Source organism: Alnus glutinosa, chromosome 9 (genome assembly GCF_958979055.1).
Source record: "Alnus glutinosa chromosome 9, dhAlnGlut1.1, whole genome shotgun sequence".
In the NCBI taxonomy this organism is placed as follows: Eukaryota; Viridiplantae; Streptophyta; class Magnoliopsida; order Fagales; family Betulaceae; genus Alnus; species Alnus glutinosa.
The window spans coordinates 21,714,209-21,741,722 of NC_084894.1; the positions used below are offsets into that span (position 1 = coordinate 21,714,209).

A 27,514-nucleotide genomic window follows, 5' to 3' on the forward strand; every position below is an offset into this window, starting at 1 on the left:
TAAAATTAATAGTGTTTGATAGTAAAAATAATATATAAAATATCAAAGAAATAAAGAATGATAGAACTGAGAAACTAAAGATTTAAAGTGATGGAAGACAATAAGAGAAAAAATAAGTATAAAAAGAAAGTGTGTCGTGCTTTAATTTGAAATTTTTTAAGATTTCAAACATGCTAAATAATTTTTTATTCTTTCTAAACCCTCATATAATGTCAAATTGTCTCCTCTCATTTTGTTTTTCTTGAAGCATTTTACCTTTTTTTTGGTAATTATATTTAATATAGAACAAAGTCTAGAAGAGCTTCATCTTTGGTACGACGTACTCTGGGTTGACGATGGCTTCATGGTGGAAGACAATAAAGAGCTTGCTGGTGTTGCTGATATATATATATATATATATATATATATACATATGGGGTCTCTCTGACTTCAAAACATCAATTATCAAATTATGAGATTACAAAAAACTTGTCTTCATTTGTCATCTTAGTCCACATCAAGTGCTAATTTGGATTAAAAGCCTAACAGGTGTATTGAATGTACTACTAGATTAAATGAAGAGTCACTTTATTTTGGGGTTGATTGATTAACAATACTTATTGGTAATTTGGTTTTTTTTTTTTCCTAATTAAAAGGGTAGAGGGAGGTCACTTGACGTGGCTTCTCCATCTGGGCGGGACTATAGTAAAATCTACCCGCTAGAATATCAACAGGAGGGGCATAGACAGTTTGTAAAACATGGAATCACAAGCATTCTTTCAAATTGAAGTGAGTCATAACCTATGGATTAATTTTGTTATGGAAGCAGCCGGCTATAGTTGATATCCAGAATTACAGTTTTCGACATATAAATGCAGAGGTACGTTTCAAGAGTGAGGGTGTAGTATGGAAATTTACTGGCTTCTACGGGCACTTGGAGACTGCAAGAAGGGAAGAAGCTTGGTCTCTTCTCCGACATCTTTCTCACATGCAACCTGTTCCTTGGTTGTGTGTGGGGGATTTTAACGAGATTGCCACGGCTGACGAAAAGGGAGGTACCACTGTTAGATCGCCTCGTCAAATGGCAGCGTTTCAGAGTGCTCTTGAGGATAGCCAACTCTTTGATCTTGGTTATATAGGCCCAAAGTACACATGGAGCAATGGGCGAGAAGGCAGTGATTTTATTCGGGAACGCCTTGATCGGGGGGGGGGGGGGGGGGGGGGGGGGGGGGGTAGCAAATCAGGCCTGGCTGGATATTTTTGACAGGGGTGAGGTGACAGTGTTGGCTCGGAGGACTTCTGATCATAATCCAATATTGGTTTCCTGCAGGTTCTCTGGAGCTGGAAGCTGGAAAAAATGCAAGAGTTTCAGATATGATGCTGGGTGGAATTCTCATGTTGAATTACAACCTTTGATTCAACAAGTTTGGAGGGCTAAACCTCCTAAACAGAACAAATGGCATACTGTCCAGCATAATCTTAGAAGTTGTCAACATGTTTTTCAACGGTGGGTTAGGAAGCATGGGAATCCAGTGGAGGAAAAAATTAAATCTAAAACTTAGGAGTTGCTGGAAGTGCAGAAGGTGGCTTCTTCCACGACCATGGACACAGATGGAGACTTAATGGTGAGCTGGATGTTCTGTTAGAGGAAGAAGAACAAAAATGGAAGCAAAGGGCTAAGGCTAATTGGCTCCAATTTGGGGATCGTAACACCAAATTTTTCCACGCGTGTGCTAGTGAGAGACATAGTGGGAATATTATTTCCAGCATTAAGGACAAGAGTGGTCTTGTTTGTTCCTCGCAAGAAACAATTGAAGATGCCTTTATAGGTTATTTTCAGGAGCTTTTTTCCACTGGTGAGCCAACCAACGTACATGATTGTACACAAGGCCCTGTTAGCCGAGTGACTCCAGATATGAATGCAAGGCTTATGGCTGTTTTTACTAAAGAAGAAATCAGTAGTGCTCTACATCAAATGCCCCCCAACAAGACACCGGTCCGGATGGTTTTTCTGCAGCTTTCTTCCAGCATAATTGGCCGGCGATTCAAGGAGAGGTTAGTGATGCGATTCTTCATTTTTTGAACACCGGACAGTTAGAGCCACGAATAAACTGTACAAATATTGCTCTTGTTCCTAAGCTGAAAAATCCAGCCAATGTGTCTGATTTCAGACCCATAAGCCTCTGTAATGTGCTTTATAAGATGGTTTCTAAAGTTCTTGCCAATAGGTTAAAGGAGGTTTTACCTTTTGTAATCTCTTCTAACCAAAGTGCTTTCATCCCTGGAAGATTAATCACGGATAACGTTTTAGCAGCTTATGAGACTCTGCATACAAGGCATACTAACATGTGGAGTAAGGTGGGATTCATGGGCATTAAGCTTGATATGAGCAAGGCTTATGACCGTGTGGAGTGGAAATTTCTGGAAGTAGTTATGGAGAAACTGGGGTTTTCTCAAAGATGGATTTCTTTGATTATGGTTTGTGTCCGGACAATCTCTTATGCAGTGGTGGTCAACGGTTAGGCGGTGGGACATATTCAACCAAAGTGGGGTATTCGTCAAGGAGATCCATTATCCCCATATCTCTTTATTATTTGTGCGGAGGCACTGAGTGGCTTATTACTTCAAGTTGAACGGTCTGGTAGTCTCACAGGGGTACCTACCTCCAAAAATGGTCCACGGATCAGTCACCTCTTTTTTGCATATGATAGTCTGTTATTTTGCAAGGCAAACTCAGTGGAGTGGCGGCGGTTAATGAAGATTTTAGAAAAATATGAAGTAGCCTCGGGCCAGAAATTAAATCCAAGTAAAACCTATATTTTTTTCAGTCGTAACACTAGCACATTGAAGAGGCAGGAAATTACCCTTTTATCTGGGTTGCAGGTGACTGGCCACTGACAGGTATGACAAATACTTAGGCTTACCAGCCTTGGTTGGGAAATCTAGAATGAAGGCTTTCCAAAGCATAAAAGATAGAGTCTGGCAGCGTCTTCAAAATTGGAAGAACAAGTTTCTCTCCCAAGCTAGAAACGAGATTCTTTTAAAAGCAGTAATTCAGGCTATCCCAACATACATCATGAGTGTCTTCCAGCTGCCTATCACTCTATGTAAAGAGATTAATCAGATGATGCAGAAGTTCTAGTGGGGGCATTAGCAAAATTCTTCAAAGATTCATTGGATGAGTTGGGAGCGTATGGGTTTTTCAAAGAATCAGGGGGGAATGGGGTTCAGAGATTTGGTTTTGTTCAACCAAGCCCTTTTAGCCAAGCAAATTTGGCGGTTGATAGAAGACCCCTCTTCTTTAGTAGCTCGTATTATGAAAGCCAAATATCATCCCCAGTGTTCGGTAATTTGGGGAGGAAACCTTCATTTGCATGGAGGAGTATATTCTCAGCCCAACCGGTGATTAAAAATGGGCTTGTATGGTGGGTGGGAAATGGTAGAGATATAAATATTTGGGGTGAAAAATGGCTTCCAATTCCAACAACTTTTGCAGCTCAAACTCCAAGGAGATTTATGGTAGAACAAGCTCGAGTTGTTGAACTCATTGATCCAATTACCAAGAGTTGGAATTTGACACTCATCCGAGCAGTTTTTCAGGAGGATGAAGCTAAGATTATTTCTACCATTCCCTTAAGTCCTCTTCAGCCAAAGGATCAATTAATTTGGAGAGGTACTAAAAATGGTAAGTTCACAGTTAGGAGTGCGTACTATTTGGCAGTTGAGAAACAAGGACAAAGTAGAGGGGAAAGTTCAGGAACCAGCTCTATGGAAAAATTATGGAAGACGATTTGGTCTTTAGCTATTCAGAACTTTGTTAAAATGTTCCTCTGGAAAGCTTGTAACAATATTCTCCCAACTAAGGACAACTTGTTCAAGAGAAAAGTGGTGGACCATACAACATGCCCAATCCGTGAAAGGGATGAGGAAACAGTTCTCCATGCTCCGTGGGCCTGTCCAGGGGCTCAAGATGCTTGGGGGTGTGGACTGGCAAAATTACAAAAATTATCTACTAATCAACTCAGTTTTCTGAACTTAGTTGAGGAGTTGATGGACAGATGTGATAGTGAGGAGATAGAATTGGGGGCCGTGCTAACTCGTAAAATCTGGCTGCGGCGGAATTCTGTAGTTTATGGGGGTTTTTTTGCTTATCTTGTTCAATTATTCAAGGAAGCAAAGGTGAGTGTGGAGGAGTTTCACAGGTTTAATGACAAAGAAAATGGGGGTATTGTACTGCAAGAAAATCTATCACTACCTATTTCGAAGCCACCTCCTAGTGGTATTTTAAAAGCAAACTGGGATGCAGTTGTGAAGGCACAAGAGGGACAAGTTGGAGTAGGCATTATTATTCGAGATTATGAGGGATATGTTTTGGCTGCCCGCAGTACCAATTTCTTTCTTGCAATAGATCCCACAATGGCTGAGGCATGGGCGGCTCTTCAAGCAGTCCTTTCTTGTAAGGAGTTGGGTTTTTTTGATATTTGTTTTGGAGGAGACTCCCTGCAGGTTGTTAAAGAATGTTCGACAAATTTGGGCAACATGAGCAGATATGGCCATATTTTGGACGGTATAAAATCAGGTTTGCAGTCTTTTAGGTCGGCGAACATAGTTCATGTCAAACGTGAGGCCAATTCTGCAGCTCACGAATTAGCCCGAGCGGCTGTCACCCATATTGTAGACTCAATCTGGATGGAAGAAATTCCTCCTCAGATCTATAATATTGTAATTAGGGAACTTGTTGTCCCTATGTTTTGATCCCAGTTATTGCTGGTGGTTTTATAATATGAAGGAATTTGTTCAAAAAAGAAAAGAAAAGTGAGTCATAACCTAATTCAGTCATGCCAAAATTAACAACAATAAAACCCAAGATAATTTACACTTGATCAAATTTGAGGATTCCCATTGGTTGGTCACTTGTCTAACCAATGAGTTAGACTTAAGGATTTGTTACTGGACTGCAAAAGAATTCCACATCTCAAATGAGGCGTGCAAAGGTTTTTGTGTTGAGACATGATATACATATATTTTTTGAACATCTCATGTAATTTTTTTTTTATTAAAAGAATTAATTGTTTAATCTGTCGGACCCACATATAAGTCTTACGAATTTAATGATTGATTTAAAAAAGAGATATACGAAAAATGTATAAGAGAGGTAAAAATATCACTTCTATTTTGTGTCATACATTTGACAAACGCTTTTGCCTTTGATTTCACTTCATTTTTTTTAAAAAAAAAAATCGATATTCATTCAAAATTATTACCAAATAATTTTTTAAACTTTTATCTCACCAAAAAAAAATCAAATAACATTTCATTTTTATATCACATCAATCATTTTTTATTTTTATTCAAACAAAAAACTTACAACAAAACCCATTACCAACTTTGGAATTATAAGAAGAATACAACAAGAATAAGACTCCCAAGTCCCAACCTTCTGTGTCTTTTATCCTAATATAATTCTCTAATGCGATCTTATATACTATATAGTTTTGACTTGTATCTTAACATTAACGTTGCATTATTCCTTGCATCCTGTCCATATGAGAGTGATTCATTTTTATTTCCTTGTCTTTTGGTACAAGGCTCTTTTCTTCTCTTGCCTTTCGTTAATCATTGCTCCTGAAATATGTGGGAGTTGTGAACCGACGCTTCAAGAATACAGCAAGATATCAAAAACTTAGAAAATATATTAAAATCAAAGAATTGTTTGTTGTACATGCGTGTAAAAGATATTTATCTACGCTCTCGTTTGTTTGTATTCAAACTTCACAAAAAAAAACAAAAAAAAAAAAAAGGCGCTTGAAAACGCCGGGGCCGGTGACAACAACCGTCTCAATATTAACCGCTGTGCCGACCACGCGAATGGGACGGGGAGGGAGATGACGAAACACTCCCAGTCCCGGCAACCCCGGTCCCATAGAACAGATCAGACAAGTAATTCCCCATATCATCGGGGGCATATCTGACACACGACTCTGACCCGGCCACCTGCCTCACCCCGGCCCGATTCTTGTCATAGAAGTCCTGGTAAGCCGACCCGAGCTTCTTCGCCAACGAAACTCTTATCTCGTCTCGGAGTTTCGGGTCGGAAACGACCCATGAGCTTTGTTTCTTGTACGCCGCGTCGAACGCCGCATTGAATTTCCTAAAACAGTCCCTCGCCTGCTCCGGCGAAATCTCGGCCGTTGGATTTTCTGGCAACGACTCGAATACCTTGCTCCAGCCCATCCGCTCGTAGTTAGCAGCGTACTGTTTGACCTTTGGCTCGTGCTTCGCCACCCAGTCGTCGCCGAGGAGGAGCTTCAGGTTCGACGTGCGGATCTTAACGACGACGTATTGGAGGTTGTTGGCCAAGAACAAGTACGAGAGCGCCACATCCTTGTGGTGCTTGGCTTTGCCGTCGAGTTTGCAGAGGAGCACGAGGATCAGCCACGCTATCCGTACGGATATCGGACTGTCGTCTAAATCGGGGCTCCCGAAGTAGGATTCCGGTAATGGAGCCTGCACCGCTAACGGCCAGTCGGCGACTATATAGGCGAGTACGCCACTGTAATCGGCGAGGAAAGAGATGTAGTTCATCACGTAACGAGTGAGCGGGTGGACCCCACCGCCGGGGACGGCAGTCTTCGACGACTCCTTCTGGATTGCTGTTTCGAAGTCGGTGAGCATCGTACGCACCGCCTCGCCTAGTTTGATCAGAGAAGTGATGGCCTGCGAACGGACTGCCGAGGTTGATTCGTCCGAGAAGATGGATTCGATCTCGGGCCAGAGACCGGAGATAGCTTCGTACAGGTCCAGCGTGCGGAACATTTTCTCGGGGGATTTCTTGCACTTTGCCACAATTTCCGGGAATGCAAACAGACTTATCGCAGCCTCTCTCGAGATGTCGTCGAAGCACGACTCTCTGATCGACGCCGAAGACGAGAACACGTCGTCGCAGAGGATCCTCTCGCCGTAAAAGAGAGTTTTCACGGCGACTTTCACAGCGTTCAACCAGCTCTTGATCTTGAGCTCCATTACCTCCCAATCCATCTTCTGCGCCTGCGAGAGAGTAAGCCTCTCGAGCCCGAGATGATACAGCGTCTCATCGACTATCGATTTTCGTATAATCTTGTAGATTTTCACGCACTCTTTTCCATAACCAGAGGATATCATACAGTCTGCAATGGCTTTCAAGTCCGCCATCGCAATGGACGAGACTCGCTCCACCTCGGAGTTGGACTCTCCGGCAACTCGAAACTCGTCATCCGACTCATCCTCCGACAAGTCGGAAACACTCGACCTGGCCGCCGATGATCTGGACGACCGTGCCGAAACCGATTCGGGATCCAAAGACTCCCTATTGATCGACAAAAGCTGGTAGAACTCCTTCTCCAACCTGTGCATAGCCATTTGCATCAAGTTCTGACCCCTGACGAGCTTCTCGGAGGCGGCGTTTTGCGTAATCAAATGGTGCATAGCGGACTGCAAGTCTCTGACGGAGCTAAGGTACTGCTTGGCCTCGTTACGGTCTTCGTGGAAGAGAGAAGTAATTTTGGCGTAGGGGGAGGTATCGGCGTTCCACTTGGTAATAAGCGACTCGGCGATTTCAAAGTTCTCGTCCATCAGAGATTCTGAAAAAGTTCGGTTTGGAGAAGGTGGGATAGATCTAGATGGTGATGAATTTGGTGATGGAGATGAACTCTTGAAGAAAATGCTCCTCATTCCTTTTCTTGGCATATATATATATATATATATATATATATATATATTCGAGAATACGAATCCGAGAGCTCTGAGCTTTGAGCCCTTTTTTTTTTTGTTTGTTGTTAGGATTTTGGTATTGCTTGGGAGGTAAAGGAAGGGTGTGAGGGGGTATTTATAGAGAGAGGGTGGGGGGTTTCGTGGAGTTGAGAGTGGAAGGAAATGCGGGGAGAGGCAACTGCCAAGTGCCAACCGGGGCCGGTGGATATGTGAAATGGTTGACCGTCTCTATTTGTGCGTAAGAGAACGACGCGTTTGGCCGTTGTTTTGCTTTTCTCCGTTGCGGCTGACGAAAATGATGATAAAAAATCGCGAGTGATTAAAGATCAATGATGGTTTAAGTCAAAGGAAAGTTCCGAAGCCGATTGGGGGCTTGCTTTTCAGTTGATCAGTTTTGCACCTTACGCCTAGTTTCCCAACCCCTCCCATCTTCCTTTCCTTTCTTGAAATATTAATGTGCCATTAATTTCATCAGTCAACTAACATACCAGATTCTCCAAAAAAAAAAAAAAAAAAAAATATTAACTTTAAAATATTCTTGAATTCTTTTTACTTTTTATATCGTACCAACAATTTTTTATTAAATTTAAATAAAAAATTTATTACAATACAATTTTTTTTTTTTACTTTTTCATATAAATTCTTTTTACCTTATATTACATTAATCACTTTTTAAAACCATTTTAAAAAAAAATTCTCTTTATACTTGAAGAAAAGGAGTTATCAAACGGGCCCTAATGTTATTTTTCTTTTTCTTTTAAGGCCCTAAATTCAAATGAAATGAAAAATGTATATTATTTGATGACCAAGAATTTAAAGTGTACGTATTTAACGATTTATATGGTTTTGTATTGTTTAAATTTTTTAAAATACGTATTAATATTGACTTTATATACGGCGTTAAATGTACTATCTTTAAATCTTCATTTGAAATAGATTATTGTCCCTAAACAAGTCTAAATCAACTTAATTTTCTAACCGAGATCACAAGTTTAGTTTATTAGTTTTTTAAACTTATTTAAATTTGTTGTTTTTATTACTAATTTGACGATTTATTTATATTTTAATGATAATAATTCTTATACAACATGAAATTAAAGTATCATTTTTGGATAAGTTTTTTTTCGTTAATAAAGCATCTATATTTTATGTTTAAGTTTGTGTTGTTTGATTAACAAACAATCTTTTTTAATAAACATCTAATTGCCGATTCGTGTTGTTGTTGGTTCTTGATCACATGATCCTTTTTTTTTTTTTTTTTTGTTTCTTCTCTAATATCCTTTATTACCTTGAATTATTGGGATCATGGAGTACTCATTCACCTTCTTTCAAAAATCTATTCATTATTCAATTTATTGATTGGAAAAAAAAAATTATAAGTATTTCTGTTAGAATATATGATTGTCATATTCGGTTTAATATTTTCCTTATGAGTATATTAATTATTACAGTTGGCTAATTGTAATGAAATATCATCTACAATTTGACTGACTTTTTTGTATTCACTTTATCTAACATATTTAATTTCTTTTATAAAAATTGGCCATTTGTATAGTAAAGACATTGAAGACAATAAGAGCAAAATGTAAGATTTAGAGCAATTCTCTAATAATGAACGTTGAATTCTAAGACTAAGACCGAACTATCCAAAAATTCTTGTGTCTTTTCTTTTTCCTCACATTTGTTATATATAGCACCTCAAAAAGACCGTCGTGGCTTTGAACCAGGCCTTTACCCAGCCTTTACAGAAATTGTCAAAGAATTGTTAATCGGTGTTGTTTTTTAAAATAATATTCTGCATGGAATGAGAATAAATTAAAGATGTCAATCCTCAATGACTCGGCCACACCTAATATTTTCATTTTAATATACCAACTTGTTAAATATGACGAGTTTGATTGAGCACAGATTCTGAATCCAATTCTTTTTAATTTTTGTGCTGATTCTACTAAAATCTAGTTTATTCCCTTATTTGGGTCCAATTCAATTCCTACACTTACTCTTTTTTTCTTCTTTTTTTTTTTTTTTTTTTAAGAAAACTTTATTTACTACTCATGATCTTTAATCACTTTTGTAATTATACCCTTAAACTTTAAAATATATTAATTTAGTGTATCATTCTTTCAATTTTTTTTTTTTTTTTTTAATTTGACCCATCCGTTAAATCCGGTCAATATTTTCAAAATATCACTTCGTTTTTTTTTTTTTTTGGATAAAGTCCATACACCCACTTCAAACTACCACCAAATTTACATTGACAATTTTTTAGTAGTTTGGAGGGACATTGTCAATTAGGTGGTAATTTGAGGGGAGCATGTGGACTTTTTTTTCTTCAAAGATACATGCGTGGGTATTTTTGTAAATCCCGTTAAATCCTGACCGACGCTTCGATCCTCGCAATTTTTTTTCAAAAAAAAAAAGGTTTTTTAAGAATTTTGATAGAATTTAACGAAATTTTTTAAAAAATGGGTGAAATTAAAAAAATAAAAATAAAAAATTGAAAGATAGATGCACTAAATTGACACTTTTTAAAGTTTAAATATATGATTGTAAAAGTGATAAAAAATTAAAGGCGATAACTAAAGTTTTCCTTTTCTTTTAATAATTACTTCAATAAAAATGCACAAATTTGCAAGAACATGTTTTTTTTCTTTTTCAAATGAATACAAAAGAGAAGGCCAGAATTGAAAGGAACTCTTCTTCTTGACTAGAAAAGTCATGCAAACAGATTGTAGACTGCAGGCATAGACTTTACCTATATCCATAGCTTGCTTAATTGATTCCGGTGTAGACTGGTACAAGTATATATACGACCCGGCCTTCAGAAAGTCTAATTAAGCAAGAATAATACGATCGAGTAAATGGTCAATTGTCAAATACATATACCCGTATATATATATATATATATAATATTTAAGTTTCTCACAATATTGTTATAGTTTTTGACTTGTACGATAAGAATACTCGTGCATTAATACTTCATAGTGATAGTTTTGTATTTGACTACTAATTTCTAAAAGAACATCCTGTGTGGACCGGCACCCTTGAAAAAAATAAGTATTTATTAATTAAATTAATTAGACAAAAAATCATATGAAAATTCTAACAATTAAATGTTACATGTGATTTATTCTAATTTCTAATACCTTTCATAACAAACATGAAAAAAGAAAAAAGAATCATATACGTTCTCTTTTCTAGCCAAAGATACACTTTTTATTTATTTATTTTTTTTTTAAGAAAAACATTTCTTGTGTAATATCCCAACCTAATTAGCTAGACTAACCTAATAAATAAAACGTATGGTTAATAATATGATTAATTTCATTCATTAAAACTTGTTAGACTAAAACAATTGTTAGACCAAAATAAGAAGCCTAAACTAAGTTAGACTAATTTTGGTCTAAACTAATTTGGTCTCATGCATGGTCATTCTCCAATTTAGAACGCCCAAGAATAATTTTAAGAATTTCTGAATTTTTTTTTTTGAAAGTTTCTATATAAGCAATTTTGTATTTTTCCTAGATGAAAATGTTTTTAAAATCTAGAAAGTTCGGTAAATATAAAATTATTTTAAAGGATGTTTATTTAAAGGAAATGAACCATTTTTAGATTTATATCCAAAAACGAGGTTTAACCATAAATAAATCATATGCGGTGATTTAACAATATGATATCATAGTAAAGGTCATGAATTCGAATCCTATTTGCCAATTTCCTTTATTTGCTTCACATTTTAATTAAATATTTTACGTATTGGTCCTCCCGCATTAAAAAAAAAAGTTTGAACCCCCACCTAAAATGAATGTTAATTAAAGTAATGATTAAATTTAACTTTTTTTTTTTTTTTTTTTTTTTTTTATCAGTTTGAGTTGTGTTCCTCGTCGTTTGGAATTGTCCCAATTAAACCAAGCATAGCAGAGCTTTGAAAACATCAATGCTATACAATATTAGTCATTGGATTAACTAATTATTAGCTGTATTTAAGGTTTAATTAATATAGACTAACGTATATACTCGATCATGTCGGACAGGAATATATAACTGTGAAGTCTTGAGTCTTCCCCCATAGAAACACAGGAAGAGATCGAGGATTAGAAGATTCCACTTGTCAATTTATCTTCTAGAACCCCTTTCGAGTTTGGTTAGAACATAGTTTTTGATCCTTGAATTTTGGCTGGGGTTCATATATTCTTGTTCTTGGCATTAATTTAAAGTTCTTTCGTAGTTCCTAAACAATGAGCAATATTTTATAAGCCTACCAAAGAAAATGTAAATTCCCTTTTCTTTTCTTTTTCCTTTTTCATTTTTTTTTAAACAATATTTCCTTTTCCTTAGTACAGAAGTAATGGGGATTTAATTCCCATCCTATCTGTGATGAAAATAGATTATATTTAATACAAGAGGTTCAGGCATAGCGTTGAGCGCACCCAAACATAAATATTGACATGTGATTTAACGATTTTTATTTTTATTTTTAGTGCATTATTTTGTATCACAGATGATACTTTGTTTATCGTTAAAGATGGAGATTATACATTGAGTAATGTTTCTTACACAATTTTTGTACAACTTTTACACAACTCTAACAACTTTCTTTTAAAATCAGCCATTGAATATTTAGGACCCACATGTTGAAAAACAAATCCAATGGTTAATCATAACAAAAAGTAGTTAGAGTTGTGCAAAAGTTGTGAGAGAGTTGTGTAAGAAACATTACTCTTATACATTTGTTCAACTTCCGTCTACAAATTGATGAAAGTCCATGTCAGCACCCTTCAGAAACTGACAAGTGTTCTATGCCCCATTAAAAATAAAATTAAACAATAAAAATATTAAAAAAACTAAAAAATATTAAAAATATTAGAAAATAAAATACTTTTTGAAAATAAAAATAAAATATAGAGGAGCCACCCCCATGCCTGGTCTAGGGGTGGCCGAACCAAAGGGGAGGCTCCTCTTTTTTGTAAAAAAAAAAATCTGTTTAAACTGTTAAAATTTTTCTATTAATTTTAGTTTTGAAGTTTTTTTTTTTTAATTTTAATTAGGTATTGGCATACATGTCAATTTGTTAAGAACAGTGACTTGAATTTCTGTTAAATTTTTTGACAAAATTACAATTTTCATCTTTAACAATAAACGAGATATTATCTATAATACAAAATCAAGCACATAATAATAATAATAATAATAATAACAAAATCGTTACGTCAAAAAGGGTTACTCCTAGGACAGGTAAGCTGCCTTCACCCTTCAAAAAAAAAAAAAAAAGCTGCCTTCGAGCTAACATCTATAATCATTTTTTTTTTCTGGAGTAACTGAGTAATCTCCATGGAGCATATATTTCTAACTTGAAAAAACAAGAAAAGAAAAGAAAGTAAAAATTATTGCTACAATATCTAGCTGTCATATATTATATTTCTTTTTTTTTCTTTTTTTTTTTGACTTGATATATTATATTTCTTGTGTACGTCTTAATTAGGTTTGTTTAGGTTGTCTTATCTGCTACAACGTACATATACCGTTTAGCTTAGCGTTAACGAGATGGGTTAAATATATAAAAGCCCCCCAAACTACCACCCTTTCTCCGGATGGCCCCCCGAACTACCAACACTGACACTCCGACCCCCCAAACTACCAAACTCTCATTTTTTGGTCCCCTCCGTCAGTTTAAGTCGTCAAATTGGATGGAAAATGCCCACCTGCCGTGCACGTGAGTTTTTAAGCCTCAAAAGCCCGAAATTGCCCCTCTGTATAAGTATGATGGTTCTAATGGTTCTTCTAATGACTCGATCACGTCTTTAGGTGGAACCAGCCCCCGAAGCCCCCGAAAGTCGCCTCTCCACACGCCGACGACGCTTTCCAAAGCAGCAGCTCGGAGGAGGACATTGGTCGACGCATTCCGGCAGCCCCAGAAGGTCGCCTCTCCACACGCCGGCGACACATTCCAAAGCAGCAACTCGGAGGAGGACACCGGTCGACGCAATCCGGCAGCCCCCGAAGGTCGACGCATTCCGGCAGCCCCAAAAGGTCGCCGCCGTTTTCGTCACTTTTGACAGAGGCCGACGAGCTTGCCACCCTTGACATCCCGAAACAAGGTCGATTTTAGGTTTTATTTTGTTTCAATTTTAGGGTTTTATTTGATTAATTTGGAACAATTCTTAGGGTGTTCTATTTGAGTTTGAGTTTGATTTTGTGGACGAATGGGTGTTTGATGGGGTTTGTCGTTGTTGAGATTTTTGTGATGCACAGTGAGTGTTTGATGAAATGCCTAAATGGGTGGGTGTTTGATGGGGTTTGTCTTTGTTGAGATTTTTGTGATGTACAGTGAGTGTTTGATGAAATGCCTAAATGGGTGGTTGTTTGATGGGGTTTGTCTTTGTTGAGATTTTTGTGATAGACATCTCATTTAACTGGAAGAAGGTGGCTATCATCAGAGACGTTTGACACTTCTGATCGAGTTTAATTTCAAAAAGGCTACTAAAAAAATTCTGCTTGTTTAAAGAAAAAAATAAAAAAGGAGATGTTCTCCAGCACATGATTCATCATTCAACATCATGTCGGTAAATATTATCTATGTATCACCTGTCTCTGTCTAAGTAGATTACTTGCTTCAATAGTTACTAAAAAGCATGACTAGAATGTATATGGTGATAACAGAAACATTTACCTATACAATAGTATTGATAGACTTCCAAATCAGGAGCCTTTGTCCTCCCATAGGGAGTTCAACTAGGATTTACTTTTATGATTATTTGCAATCAATTAAAAGTCTAATTGGTTCTGTTGCATGCAATATTTTGTGTAGGCATTACCAAATGTCTACAACCAGTGATTTGTCAAGTGGTCGCCCTTTATGTTACTGTGGTGTTCCTGCACGTGTTAGGAAATCTTGGACTGAGACTAATCCCACTAGAAAGTGGTATGGATGTATTAACTACAAGGTAAATCTTGAAATTAGCTTTGTGTTATATGTCGTTGTTAGTAGTTTGACATATTTGCCTTCTTTTTTTTTTTTTTTTTTTTTTTTTTTCCTGCAGAGAGCCGGTGACTGTGACTTTTTTAAATGGGCTGATAATGCGATGTCTGCTTATGAAAAAGGTTTAATGGAATATCTACAACGAATGGAAGAAGGGAGACACGATGATAATGACAAAGTTGAGAAGATGATTGAAAGAAAATGCAATGAACATTATGCTAAACTACGTCGAGAATTTGGGTTGGGTCAAAATAATGGGAGAATGTTTCGAGCTACGTCTTTAGTAATCATTTTGCTATTAGTATTTTACTTTTGTGGTTATAGTGGACCTAGAGGTACTAACTTGATGTTAAACTGAAATTATGGAAACAGTTCAGTTGTAGTTACAGCAACATGTAATATTTTGTTGGAATGTTTTGTATCTCTCGTTGTTGTGGTGTTATTTACCAAATGGAGACAGTTCACTTGTACCTACAGCAACATCTAATATTTTGTTGAAATGTTATATATCTCTAGTTGTTGTAGTGTTATTTATCAAATGGTTTTTTGAAATGTTATGCACAACCCAACCTCTGTACATTGCAAATTGTTAAAAGTGGTCAACAAACACAACCCCACCTGTGGCGAATCAACATTGTGAAATAAACACAACAACCCCACCTATGTGCAATCGATTAAACACAACTTCATCTATATAAAAAAAAAAGAATAAACACAACCTCAAATATCATATCTATCACTTAATTAAAAGTCCACAAATAACATATCTATCACTTACTTAAAACCGAACATAGACCATCAATTAAGTCATTAAACAACAAAAGCAACAACATTACAATGTCATCCAACAAAAGCAGCAACAAAAAGCAACAACAAAAGCAACAATCCAACCAAAAGCAACAACACATAAGATTGTTTAACCAATAACAAACAAAAAACTACAGGAATGAGTTAATATTTTTTCCACTCGGGCTTCTTCCTCTTTCTTTGGTTAGCTTCAAAAACTTCAATTGTCTTCTCAACAGTTGGAACAATATTACGGGCCCTTGTTGCAGGCTTTGATGAAGACCCTACTGGCTGAGAAGAACATACTTCCTGAGAGGACCCTGTTGGCTGAATAGGCCCTACAGGCTGTGAAGACTCTGATCGTCGTGGAGGTGCATACAGTCGTACAGTATTCACAGTACCTTGAATCTGTAATTACAGTGTAAAGCAATGTTGTGAGTAAAAAATAAGAATAAAATTAAACACATAAATAACAAATGTTGTGAGTTCTTACAAAAGCATTTGACTGATGCTGCTGAGGTTGTGACTGAGGATGCTCTACTTGCGGCCCATGCCACTTTACAGTGTTGACAGTACCAGGGGACTATCAAGACACATTAATTAGCAACTGAACATAATTTATTCATAAACTAGCTAAGTTAAAAAGGTAATGAAATATAAAAGATAAATATTGTGGGTGCTCACAATGACATTGGTTTGGGTCCAAGGTTGCGACTGAGTAGATTGACCTACTGCTTGCGGTCCTACTTGAGGCCCATACCACCTTACGGTGTTGACAGTACCTTGGGACTGTTAAGAAACATTAGTTTGTTTACAAATAAATAAACAACACATAAATTATGAGTGTTTTCAGTGCTAACCCAAGCATTGGTTCGACTCCGAGTCTGAGGCTGAGATTGAGGCTGAGTCTGAGTCTGAGGCTGAGACTGAGTTCTACCTCTGCCTGAAACCCTTGAAGCTGTAAGCCCTGGTGGGATTGGTGGACCCATACCCCTGCCCCTACCAATAGCCCTGCTACCCCTACCCCTACCCCTACTCATACCCATCCCCCTACCTCTACCTCTACCTCTAGACGATGCAACAGTGGCTTGTGGGGTACTAGGGGGAATATTAGGGGGAATTGAGGGCTGCAAAATGTAGTTAAGAGTTTTGAGTATTAGTGTCAAAAGTAGTGAAAAATTCCAAAAAAGTAGTGAGAGTATTGAAAGCTACCGGTTCAGTATCAAATGTAGATTGGGGATTCGGTTCACTATCAACTACAGATTGTACCTAGCACATTAGATAAACAATTGTCAAGTAAAAAATTAAGCAATACAATTAAAAAGTCCAAAAAATTTTGGGACAAAGTATTTACCTCACTACTAGACTGTCCTCTATAATTCACTGCTTCTGTTCTTATACGGGGGCATGTTCTTACATTGTGTCCAATCACCTTGCATCTTTGACATCTCATGACAACCCCACCCTTCCTTATCCTGTATTGATTCCTGGGCTCGTCTGGTCCTCTAGTCCTTACTGTTCTCGGCCTCCCAGGTTGTATTCTACTCATTGGTGGGTCTACATGCTCGCCGTTTGTTTTTGTCCACTGTTCTTCTCCAGGCATGGGATACACAACAGGTTCATATGCCTTTTTAAGCATATCCACAGTGTACCAATCAGAAACATAGTCTACAGGTTCAACATCATCAATCCATATTGCACATATTGCATGTGCACAGGGGATACCTGTCATATCCCATTGTCTACATCCGCAAGTTCTTCTCACTAGGTTCACTACATATTGATTCTGCTTGTCTGTGATTTCAAAGAACCCATCCCCAACATACACGCCGTAGCAATGACCAGCATCATGTGAGAGTTCATCTAACTGCACCATAATTTTGGGACAAATCCTTCCTTCCATGTTACTGATGCCTTCCCGCTTCTTTTGGTATCTCTTCATCAATTTCGTTCTCAACAATTCAAGCAGCGATATAATTGGCAAGTCACGTTGTTTCAAAATCCAAGCATTGAAACACTCTGACAGGTTGTTCACAATTAAGTCACACTTAGAGAAGGTACTGAACCAAGACCTCGCCCACGTGCTTGGGTCAATCTTGGACAAGTAATCGTACGCATCGGGGCTTATCTCATTTAGTTCCTCCATTTCCCTTCTCCATTCAGCCTCTGTGTATGCTGCAGCCGCGCCCCACAGCTTATCCTTCAACGCCAAACCTTTATGACCTGCATCTCTGTAGTTTGCGTATAAATGTCTACAACAAATCCGGTGCTCAGCATTGGAAGCAACCGAATCTAAACTCGGTACCAAACCCTGCACAAAGTAAAAATTAATATGTCAATCAAACATTCACATATACATCATTAATAATATGAAGGAATATTTTTAATTGGTACTTTACCTTCTGGCGATCCGAAATAAATGTCCATCCTTCTGCGGGAGGAGTGCCGAGGTCCAATAGCAAAGCTTCTAAGAACCAGGTCCAACTATCTTTAGTTTCGGCTTCCACAACTGCAAATGCAACTGGATACATCTGGTTGTTTGCATCCCTCGAAATCACGGCCAATAGTTGGCCCTTATGCGGGCCTTTTAAGAAGCATCCATCCAGGCCAATGATTGGTCTACAACCAGCAAGAAAACCTCTTTTCATGGCCGCTAAAGAGAAGTACAACCTCTGAAATTTTCCTGGAATATCAGGTAACGGCCTCTCTATCTTCATCATTACGCAACTGCTAGCATTTGTTACTCTTATTATCTCTAAATAATCCCACAACTTGTTGTACTGTTCATCCAATTTTCCACGGATCTTGTCTTTTGCAAGTTTTCTAGCCCTGTACAGCCTGTGCTCTTTGACATCCACACCCCACCTACCCTTCACCTCCTCTACAATTGCCTTTACAGGCATGTTTGGTTGTGCTCTGAACTTGTCTATTAACTTGTCTGCAATCCAATTCGATTTCAGAATCAAATTCTCATGTCTCCTCCTACAACTGTGTTTTGGCTGAAATGATCTTACTTCAAAGGATTCCTCATCCTTGCACTTGCGCCCATAAATCCTATATTTACAATGTTCATCCCTGCATGTCACTACACACTTGGCAAGGTAATTCCTCTTGAACTTAACATCCTTTCCCATTTTTACATTACACTTTCTAACCGCCTCTCTAAAAACCTGTATCGACGGGAATTTTTTACCAACCACAAACTCTGGATTACCCATGTCAGTCAGATGGAACTCAGACCGCTTTGTCAAATGTTTTCTCCGACTCTGGGAGGCTACCTCGTAATCCTCATCACTCTTGGGAGGAGATGTAAGAATGTCACTGCGTGCCATGTCTGAGTTGGCATCATCATCATCATCAGACCCCTCATCAACAACTTGCTCTTCACTCTTATCACCCTCTTCACTATCTTCACCCTCCCTACAACCATCTCTATCTTCACTACCCTCTCTCATGCCTGTGCTAGTAGATGGCCCAGTCACATCATTATTCTGAACAAAAAGATTAGGTTCATTCACCTCATCCCAATATAGATCGTCTCGATCGATCCTAGAACAACCCCCTTCGTCATCCCCATAATCATCATCATCATTGTCAGGAATGGACTCACTGAATGAATTTATGTACAACTCAACAACTGGTAGACCTGCGTGTGCTTCAACCATTTCACGTACATCAAAGTTGGATGTAACTAATTTCAATCCGTTATGCAGTGTACAACCCGGTAGTAAGTAATAAATTAGTTCACCAGATTGATATCCATAATTTTTTGCTATACCCAGAACGACTGAAAATGACAACTTATCATGCTCAATGGCCTTCGTGTACACATCTACATCACCCCCGACATAGGTATTCATGAACCGTCTGTCCATGTGACCTCCATAATGCACCTCAAAAACAAACTCTCGTATAGTCATCTTCACAAAAAAATAGAAAGTGCAAAAAATAAGTAAATAATCCAATGCAAGACATAAGTACAAATAAATATATAAGCAAGAAATAAGTAAATAATCCAATGCAAGAAATAAGTACAAATAAATAAATAAGCAATAAATAAGTAAATAATCCAATGCAAGAAATAAGTACAAATAAATAAATATGCAAGAAATAAGCAAACCTCTAAAAAACAAGTACATGCTGTGCAGTGCATTATTAGTGTCATGCATGCATGCACAATGACCCACTAACCGTAATAGAATATAGTGCACAATACAATGACCAGCCTGTGGCCCCTCACATAATAGAATATTCATCAATTTCAAAAGGGAACTGGACCAACTTTAAAAAGTCAGAAGCTGCATTATTTAATAGGGGACCACATACCATTTACTCATTTAGACCCCACTCGGCCACTACACAACAAAACCAACAAGAGTAAACAATCAACATCCTGTAAAGGCAAACATTAATCTACTAACCTTTTTCCCAAACATTCCTGTAAAGCCAGACCCTAAACAATCGACATATGGCCTTACCAATAAATCAAACACTAAACAATCAACATCCCAACCAGTAAAAATGCCCTATGACTTTCCCTATTTCGAAATTTTGGCAACAATCAAGATTCAGTACCCTATATAAAAAAACCCAAAACAAGAATCACAATAAAAGCTACACTGTCTATATTACCTCTGGGTGTCCGAAAAACCCAACTCCAAAATGCAGGGCAACACGCAGATCAGCACAACTCTGGCAAGGCAACGCACCTCCGGCAACCAACGTCTGGCGACACACCTCCAGCAACCCACGTCCGGCGACGCAGTGCCAAGGTCCGAGCAACGCAACTCCCGTGAACCCCGGACGCCCGCGAGCTTTAGATCCAAGCCTTTGATTTCGGCCCTACCCCAAAACCGAAGCCCGGCTGATCGGTCGACTGCTTCTTCCTCCAAGCCTTCGATTGCAAACATGTAGAAACCGGACCAACTTCGACTAACCCTAAAATAAGACAACTCTGTTTTTTTTTCCCATTAAGATAAGTATGTTCGTTCAATATGGTGAAAGGTGGCAAAATTGTAATATTTTGCCACTTTTCACCTCATACGGGCACTAAAGGCAAGCAGGGCATTTTCGTAAATTCGAACTTGTACAGAGGGGCAATTTCGGGCTTTTGGGGCTTAAAAACTCACGTGCACGGCAGGTGAGCATTTTCCATCCAATTTGACGACTTAAACTGACGGAGGGGGCCAAAAAAATGAGAGTTTAGTAGTTTGGGGGGTCGGAGTGTCAGTGTTGGTAGTTCGGGGGGCCATCCGGAGAAAGGGTGATAGTTTGGGGGGCTTTTATATATTTAACCCTAACTAGATTTATTGAACTATATATATATATATATATATATATATATATATATATATATATATATATATATATATATATATATATATATATATATATATATATATATTCAAGTTATCAACTGCAGTGGAACAGGTCAAGATCTGGAACCGGTCACAAGTTTTAATTAATTTGTCCTGTCGAGTGTCGATTCCAACAGGTTTGAAGACCAAATTAAATGGATCGATGGTCATAATTCAATATATGTCAGAAACCATTTAATATCAGATCATAAATGCAAGGCATCTTTTCTGTTCTTATGTTTCCTCACTGGCCGGCTGGCCCCAATGTCATCTTGGCTCCATAACCCTTCTCAAGCAACCGGCGGTTCAAAGACATATATTTTATAACGAATGACATGTTGGAGTAGTGTAGACGTCATGGGAATGTTTCCTCAAAGCCATATAATATCACATTACTTATATATATATATATATATATATTTGTTGTCGAATGCACCAAGAAGATTATTTTAATTCTTTGAAAAAGTTATCAGGAAGAAATTCGACAGAAAGTTATATTGAATATACTTTTGTATTAAGTTTTGGAGATAAAGATAATTTAAATAATAAAGGGATAATTGCACCATTGGTCCTTGTGGTATGCCATAATTATGAAATATGAAATAATTTTTCTCCATTTCTAAGTGAAGAGGATCCTGATCCATCTTATTTATGTTTTATGTTTATGGAAATAGGTTTATCAAAAATTCAAAATAAGAATGATATTATCTTTTAATAAGTAGGAATGGTAGGATAATTAAAGTGGTACTCACTGATAGGTGTAGGGAAGAAATTAGGAATTTAACTTGGGGAGGATATATGTTTTATTATAATTTTATCCTCAAAAAAGTATTAACAAACGAAATATCCATTTATATTAGCTTAGAGCTGGTATCCATTGCCTAAAGTTAGGGAGATATGTTTTATTATAATTTTACCAGTTCAAGCGTCAGAAGTCTACAATTATATGGAAATAGATGTTATTTATCTAATTAATGAGAATATTATTTCTTTTAAGATTTAGTAGTAGATAATAGTAAAGAATAAATGTATAGTATGTTATCTCTAAGTAGTTGTGTATTATCTTTATTAATAGTTGTTAGTGATAGGATAGTCATATGATCCATCTCTATGATGTGTTAGTGATAGGATACATCTTTATGAAAGTATGTTTATCACATTTTTTTTGTAACTCTATACAAACCGAGATATGATACTTACGTTTATAAATTTCGTACAATTTTAACAACTGTTTTTAAGATTAATCATTGGATATTTATAACTTATATGTAAGAAAACAGATCCAGTGGTTAGTTTTTTTTTAAAAAAAGTTATTAGAGTTATACAAGAGCTGTACGTACAACAATTATTTCTCATATAAACTTATTGGGTTGATGAATAAAATAAACAAAGATTATTAATATTTAGCAATTAATTTGAAAAGTATTAGGGTTTCTCGAATTACTCCTATCTATCTGTTACGTGTTTCAATAATTAAGCACGTAACATCAAGTTAGATTGAAGTTTAAATTATTTGAGTGATTTGCTGTAATGGAACAACAAAGCAGTCAGCTCTAGAGTAATCAATGATTAATTGACATTCGTTTGTTAGTAACATTTAGTCAATCGGGAGTTTTCTCTCTCTCTCTTTTCTTTTTCTTTTTTGTTTACTTAATTAAAATGATTTGCAGTACTCCAAATAAATTGGATGAACAGAGAATTATGAGTTGATTATATCAAAAGCAAACCATAAGATCAGTCTACCAGATCACGCGTACGTGATGTCTAGCTTGTTTAGTAACCCATCTCGATCGATCAATCAGAATTTTAATTTGTCTGTTTCTTTTTATTTTTTTTCAAATGATTTGCCGTCCAAATAAATTGATTGAACATGATTATGAGTTGATTAAGTCAAAAACATAAAAATTCAGATCATGAGTGACATCGATCTTTATATATGTTTATCTAATCTTATGTAGTGGACCCCGTTTTCCTTAATTAATTTAATTTATGTTTTGATTCCAAATCCTTTTTGCAGGAACCAATAAGAGGAGACAAATTTTATTATAATGAATGGCATGTTTGCCTCCCATGCGTGCTGCGTGGTGGAACCTTCATTATCTACCGGTGGCTGATGTCAATAAAGTGAGGGACATTTGCACAAGGGGAAATATATAGGGTGACAGTATTTTTTAAATATGGGATATGTTGATGAATTGAGCATCTTTTACTTTGTCAAATAAGTGCTTCCATTTGATATTTGTTTATATATAATTTACAATAATTAACAATAATTTACTTTTTCAAAAAGATATGGTATTGTGCTACAAGTTCTTCGAAATAGTGCTAAGTTTCTAAGCAAATAGAAGGGGTTAAAGGTACGAGTAGACCATATAGAAGAAATATATGACTACTAATAATTATGTATATTATGCATGATTTCTTTATAAATGTTGGTAGATAATGAAGAAATAAGCCTAAAAATGGGTTATATTGTGGTGGTATCATTACTGGTGATACTGAAAAATTCGTTAGGATGAAAGTATCAAGTAAATAGCTCGCATGGTAAGGTTTGCCTAGTTAGAAGTTAATTGTTAATGTTACAATAATATATATTCGGAAGCTCTAAGTCTATATTGAATATTGATGATGCATGATGTTGTTTAAGGATTTATGTTAGATGTCTCACATCATTTTTTATTTTTATTTTTTTCTGTTTTCCGCTATAGTATCGTTGATAATTAGTGTTGTGTAATGAATTCAACTAATTACCAATTAATTAACTTGAAGGCCCCACGAGTAACACTTCAAGTTAAATAAATTTAAGGGGTAATTACCGTTTCTCCCCATCAACTACCAGTCATTGTCAACATGCCCCCATGAACTGACAAAAAAAGAGCATTAAACTACCATCTTTACACATTTTGGCCCCTTCTGTCAGTTTAATTCATGCAAAGACTTAAATATCCTAACTCAATTTAAAAAATGACCTAAATACCCTCATCTAAAAAAAAAAAAAAAAAAAGGAAAGGAAAGACTTATATATTGGCCAGTAGTTTAATTTCCTGATACGTCATGCATGGCTTGTATTGCCAAACTCTCGCATAATCCGTTATGTGTATCATCTTTGACTTCAAAAAAGTGATGATTGTGGTAGCCAAAAACTTCAAGGTACCTTTCAAAACATGATTTTTTATTTTATGTTTTTTTATTATTAATAAATAAAAAGTGATGTTTTGGTCACATCGGTGTTGAATGCAATATATGTTTTGTTGCCAATCGAGACTTAATGCAATAAACTAACCTTTATACCACAACTATATATAATGAAACCGACAACAGTGTATTTCAAGGTTGCAATCGCTCCAGTTTTATCGACTGTTACCCATATTGGATATGTGTCTTTCATGCACATACGCTTAATTTGGCTGTCGATTGCGTGTCAATCTTATCTATTGAGTTATTTAATTAAATAACTTAGGTTAAGATTTACTTATATAGTCTTATTAGAATATATTATGAGATATAATTTATGCATGAATTGTAATTGATTATAATTAAATTGGATTTGAATACATTTAATTTTGATTCGATTTGATCTTCTATACCATTTTGTATTCTCTCTACATGCTCTTTTGCATTCTCTTTATATCCCTATAAATAGGGATCATTTGTATTGTAAATGTTTAAGGAATAAGAACGACAATGTAGCCTTTGGGCTTTTACTCTGTGGATGTAGATCATAAACCAAATCACGTAAAATTTTTTGTCTATTTTTTATTATTCCGCTTTTGTCTTTATTTTTCCATTCGATTATGTTTTCTTTCAAGTCTTGTACATTTGACTATCAATTTTTGATACGAACCCAACACAAAATTAAAATGTTAGGATTGATGACTCTGACTCATTTAATTAAATGAGCCGGATTTGGGTTAGCCTATATAATCTTATATTAATACTTTAACACGACCCGAACCCAACACACGACATAATCACAGGTAATTTTTGACATGACCCGCGAACCCAATACAAAATTAAAGGGTTAGGATTAGAGTTACGTAGTTTGATCCGTTTAATTAAATGGATCGAGTTAGAAATGACAAATATAATGTAGTACTTATGTCTTGATGCAATTCAAAAACTTGATACGCTAACACAAATTATCTTACTACTTCGGGGCTTGGACCTTTCTGACTAAAGCGGGAAGCTTTCCATAAACGCAAATAAAACGTGGAAATTGTGAACCAATTGTTTTCTTCTTTCAATTCTCTTCCTCTTCCTCTTCCGTCATAACAAAGCTCTGAAAAAGGTAACCTTTTTCAAGCTAGTCAAAGACTTTTGCACCCCTGATTTCATTGGCAAGTTCTGGAGTGGAGAGTTTCGATTCCTCTCCCTTCTCCTAATTTTTTTTTTTTTTTAAATTAATGTTTAATTGTTTATAATTAATAACGATGAACCTTTAATTACTTTACAAGTCAATTTGTCAAACAATAGTGATACGGGTTCCAAATACGATTGTGAATAACGTGCAGAGAATACAATAAACTCTGAAGCATCCATTTATTTCTGGATATTAATAAAAGAAAGTCAAATTCATTTTTAATATTAATAAAATTCCGGCCCTACGATATTCACGCGTCATTGTGTCATTGTCGTATGCCCTCGTTTTCATCTCACCAATGTAAAGGGCCTCCTCCGAAAGGGACATGATTGGCTCACAATCCCCACTCACAATGGTGTGAGAGAGTTGTGACGGAGTTGTGGTTTTATCATTTTCTCCTCCGAAATGGCAACCGATCAACTCAAATTAATTAGCTGTAAACTTATTTTTAGTTAATTTTTATATATCGTGACATATGTCATACGGCATTTGGAGAAGGTAATAGAATTCTTTTCATTTTATTTATTTTAATAAAAAGTTGAGATTTGTGGTTAGTGCATTTCACGGCGTTTATAAATTCGATCAATAATGACATGTATTTTAAAATTTTAAGTAATATTAAATCAAGTACATGCATCAATTTTAATTATTGATCCTAAAATAAATAGTATTCATTTCATTTGAAATTGAGAGAATTCTAATCTACATATCACTTAGCTTTATTGGACAAGTTTGTAAGAATTGGCTACAAAATTCCTACAAACTAGCTTGTAGCTAATTTTTGTTCGATGACCAATTCTTTTTTTGTAATAGATATAAAGCACAAAAAATTGACCTTCTCCAAGGATCGAAATTGAAAAGTGAAGTAAAAGTCAAATTGAGAAACAGCCCAGAGTTCTGCAATTATATAGTTTTAAACTCTTGAAGCCCATGGAAAATCCAATATGGCGTCTACTCATCTGATCAGCCAAACATGTTTATGCACTTTTCTTTGACTTTATTTCCTTATATGTCCCACTACACCCACAGTAATTAGTCCTTCATGTTTCACAATCCTTGATTTTAAACACCGGTGTTGGTTGCATTACTATGGTGCCCGGTCACGACATCACACCTTGACTGCTCTGGTGAAAAATCTTGATTCTGTTTTTGACAGTGTCATAAGCATTTTTTTTTTAATATTTATGGTTAATAGACTTTTATATGGTTAGAATTGGGACTATACATAGGAAGATAAGCCTTCCTTGGTTGCTACAAGCATAAAAGAACTCGTTAAAAGTCTTAATTGCATACTCATAGTGTTTTAATTACCATTGCTTGGTTCCTACGTTACTCTCTTATATGGATGATCAAGTTAAATTGGCCTCTTTTTTTAGAAAGCATTTTGCTTTTTAGTTAAAAAGCAGAATAATTTTAAAAATAAAATACTTAAAATAACTTTTACATTTATGTTATATCATAACACTTTTTGAATAAAAATAAAAATAAAAATGAAGCTCTAAGAACTATCAGCCATTTCCAAAAAAAGTCCAAAAAATTGATAAGTTTGATACTTAGATACATCAAATTATCATTTTATGGAATAAGTCACTCCGTTAGGTTGGATAGAAAAGTGGTCGTGTGCTTGCTTATTTTCTTCTTGTAATAACCTTACGTTCTTAAAAATTGGAAGAAAAAAAAAAAAAAAAAACCCTAAACAAACGAAATTCTAAAAGATTAAATAAATAAAAAAAGGCAACCCAAAGGGTGGTTGAACCACCCATGAGGTAGATTAGCCACCCAAAATCAAGAAGAATGGGATAGTTTAGCGACCCCCATATGCGGGCACAAACCGCCCTCAGGCTTTGGGGGCCAACCCCACCCCCTTCCCCATTTATTTAGGTGGCCTAATCACCCCTCCTCAAACAATTTTTTTTCTTCTTTATTTTATGTTTTTTTAAAATAAATTTAATTTTAAAACTAGAATGGGTAAATCTGGTTTTTCAATTGTGAAAATGAGAATATTTTCAAAAGATGTCAGTCTAATTTTGTTTTTTCATCCGGCCATTCTAACTGTCAACGCAAACTAAGAATATCAGCTTTTTTGTCACAAAATAGTAATTTGACGTATCCAAATATCACACCTACCGATTCATCTTACCTTTTAAAAAAATAACTGATAATTGAGAAACCTCAAACATATTTAACCAAAAAATTTATGAAACGAACCCATTGATTTGAATGACAGCTAGATATCATTGCAATACAGAATGTTCTATGGGGGCCGGCCTTAGTTTGTGCGTGTATGTTGACGAAGGGCCACCG

At 36.1% G+C, this 27,514-nt stretch overlaps 3 protein-coding genes across 3 annotated transcripts; 1 reads left to right on the top strand and 2 right to left on the bottom strand.

Annotated features, from left to right (window-relative positions):
- The first annotated feature begins 335 nt into the window (after window positions 1-335).
- Window positions 336-4,734, top strand: LOC133876837 (uncharacterized). Its single transcript, XM_062315079.1, has 6 exons — window positions 336-371; window positions 809-1,125; window positions 1,310-1,486; window positions 1,591-2,034; window positions 2,151-2,497; window positions 3,104-4,734. The coding sequence occupies exons 1-6, from the start codon at window positions 336-338 to the stop codon at window positions 4,732-4,734; spliced, it is 2,952 nt and encodes a 983-aa protein (XP_062171063.1).
- A 918-nt stretch (window positions 4,735-5,652) lies between these two features.
- Window positions 5,653-7,735, bottom strand: LOC133877507 (exocyst complex component EXO70H1-like). The gene has a single exon (XM_062315847.1). The coding sequence runs from the start codon at window positions 7,702-7,704 to the stop codon at window positions 5,824-5,826; it is 1,881 nt and encodes a 626-aa protein (XP_062171831.1). The 5' UTR covers window positions 7,705-7,735; the 3' UTR covers window positions 5,653-5,823.
- Window positions 7,736-15,505: 7,770 nt separating this feature from the next.
- LOC133876838 (uncharacterized) lies at window positions 15,506-16,539 on the bottom strand. Its single transcript, XM_062315080.1, has 5 exons — window positions 16,485-16,539; window positions 16,354-16,413; window positions 16,178-16,282; window positions 15,987-16,076; window positions 15,506-15,901 (listed from the first exon to the last, which is right to left on the bottom strand). The coding sequence occupies exons 1-5, from the start codon at window positions 16,537-16,539 to the stop codon at window positions 15,744-15,746; spliced, it is 468 nt and encodes a 155-aa protein (XP_062171064.1). The 3' UTR covers window positions 15,506-15,743.
- Between the last annotated feature and the right edge of the window lie 10,975 nt (window positions 16,540-27,514).

Excerpts from the sequence above, each read along its gene's own strand:
- LOC133876838 (XM_062315080.1), bottom strand. The coding sequence starts at position 16,539 with ATGGGTATGAGTAGGGGTAGGGGTAGGGGTAGCAGGGCTATTGGTAGG. Across the intron at positions 16,414-16,484 it reads GGCTATTGGTAGGGGCAGGG|CCTCAGACTCAGACTCAGCC; the intron begins GTATGGGTCCAC and ends ACTCAGTCTCAG. Across the intron at positions 16,077-16,177 it reads GGACCCAAACCAATGTCATT|TCCCCTGGTACTGTCAACAC; the intron begins GTGAGCACCCAC and ends GTGTCTTGATAG.
- LOC133877507 (XM_062315847.1), bottom strand. The coding sequence starts at position 7,704 with ATGCCAAGAAAAGGAATGAGGAGCATTTTCTTCAAGAGTTCATCTCCA.
- LOC133876837 (XM_062315079.1), top strand. The coding sequence starts at position 336 with ATGGCTTCATGGTGGAAGACAATAAAGAGCTTGCTG. Across the intron at positions 372-808 it reads AGACAATAAAGAGCTTGCTG|CCGGCTATAGTTGATATCCA; the intron begins GTGTTGCTGATA and ends TTATGGAAGCAG. Across the intron at positions 1,126-1,309 it reads CTTGGTTATATAGGCCCAAA|GTTCTCTGGAGCTGGAAGCT; the intron begins GTACACATGGAG and ends GGTTTCCTGCAG.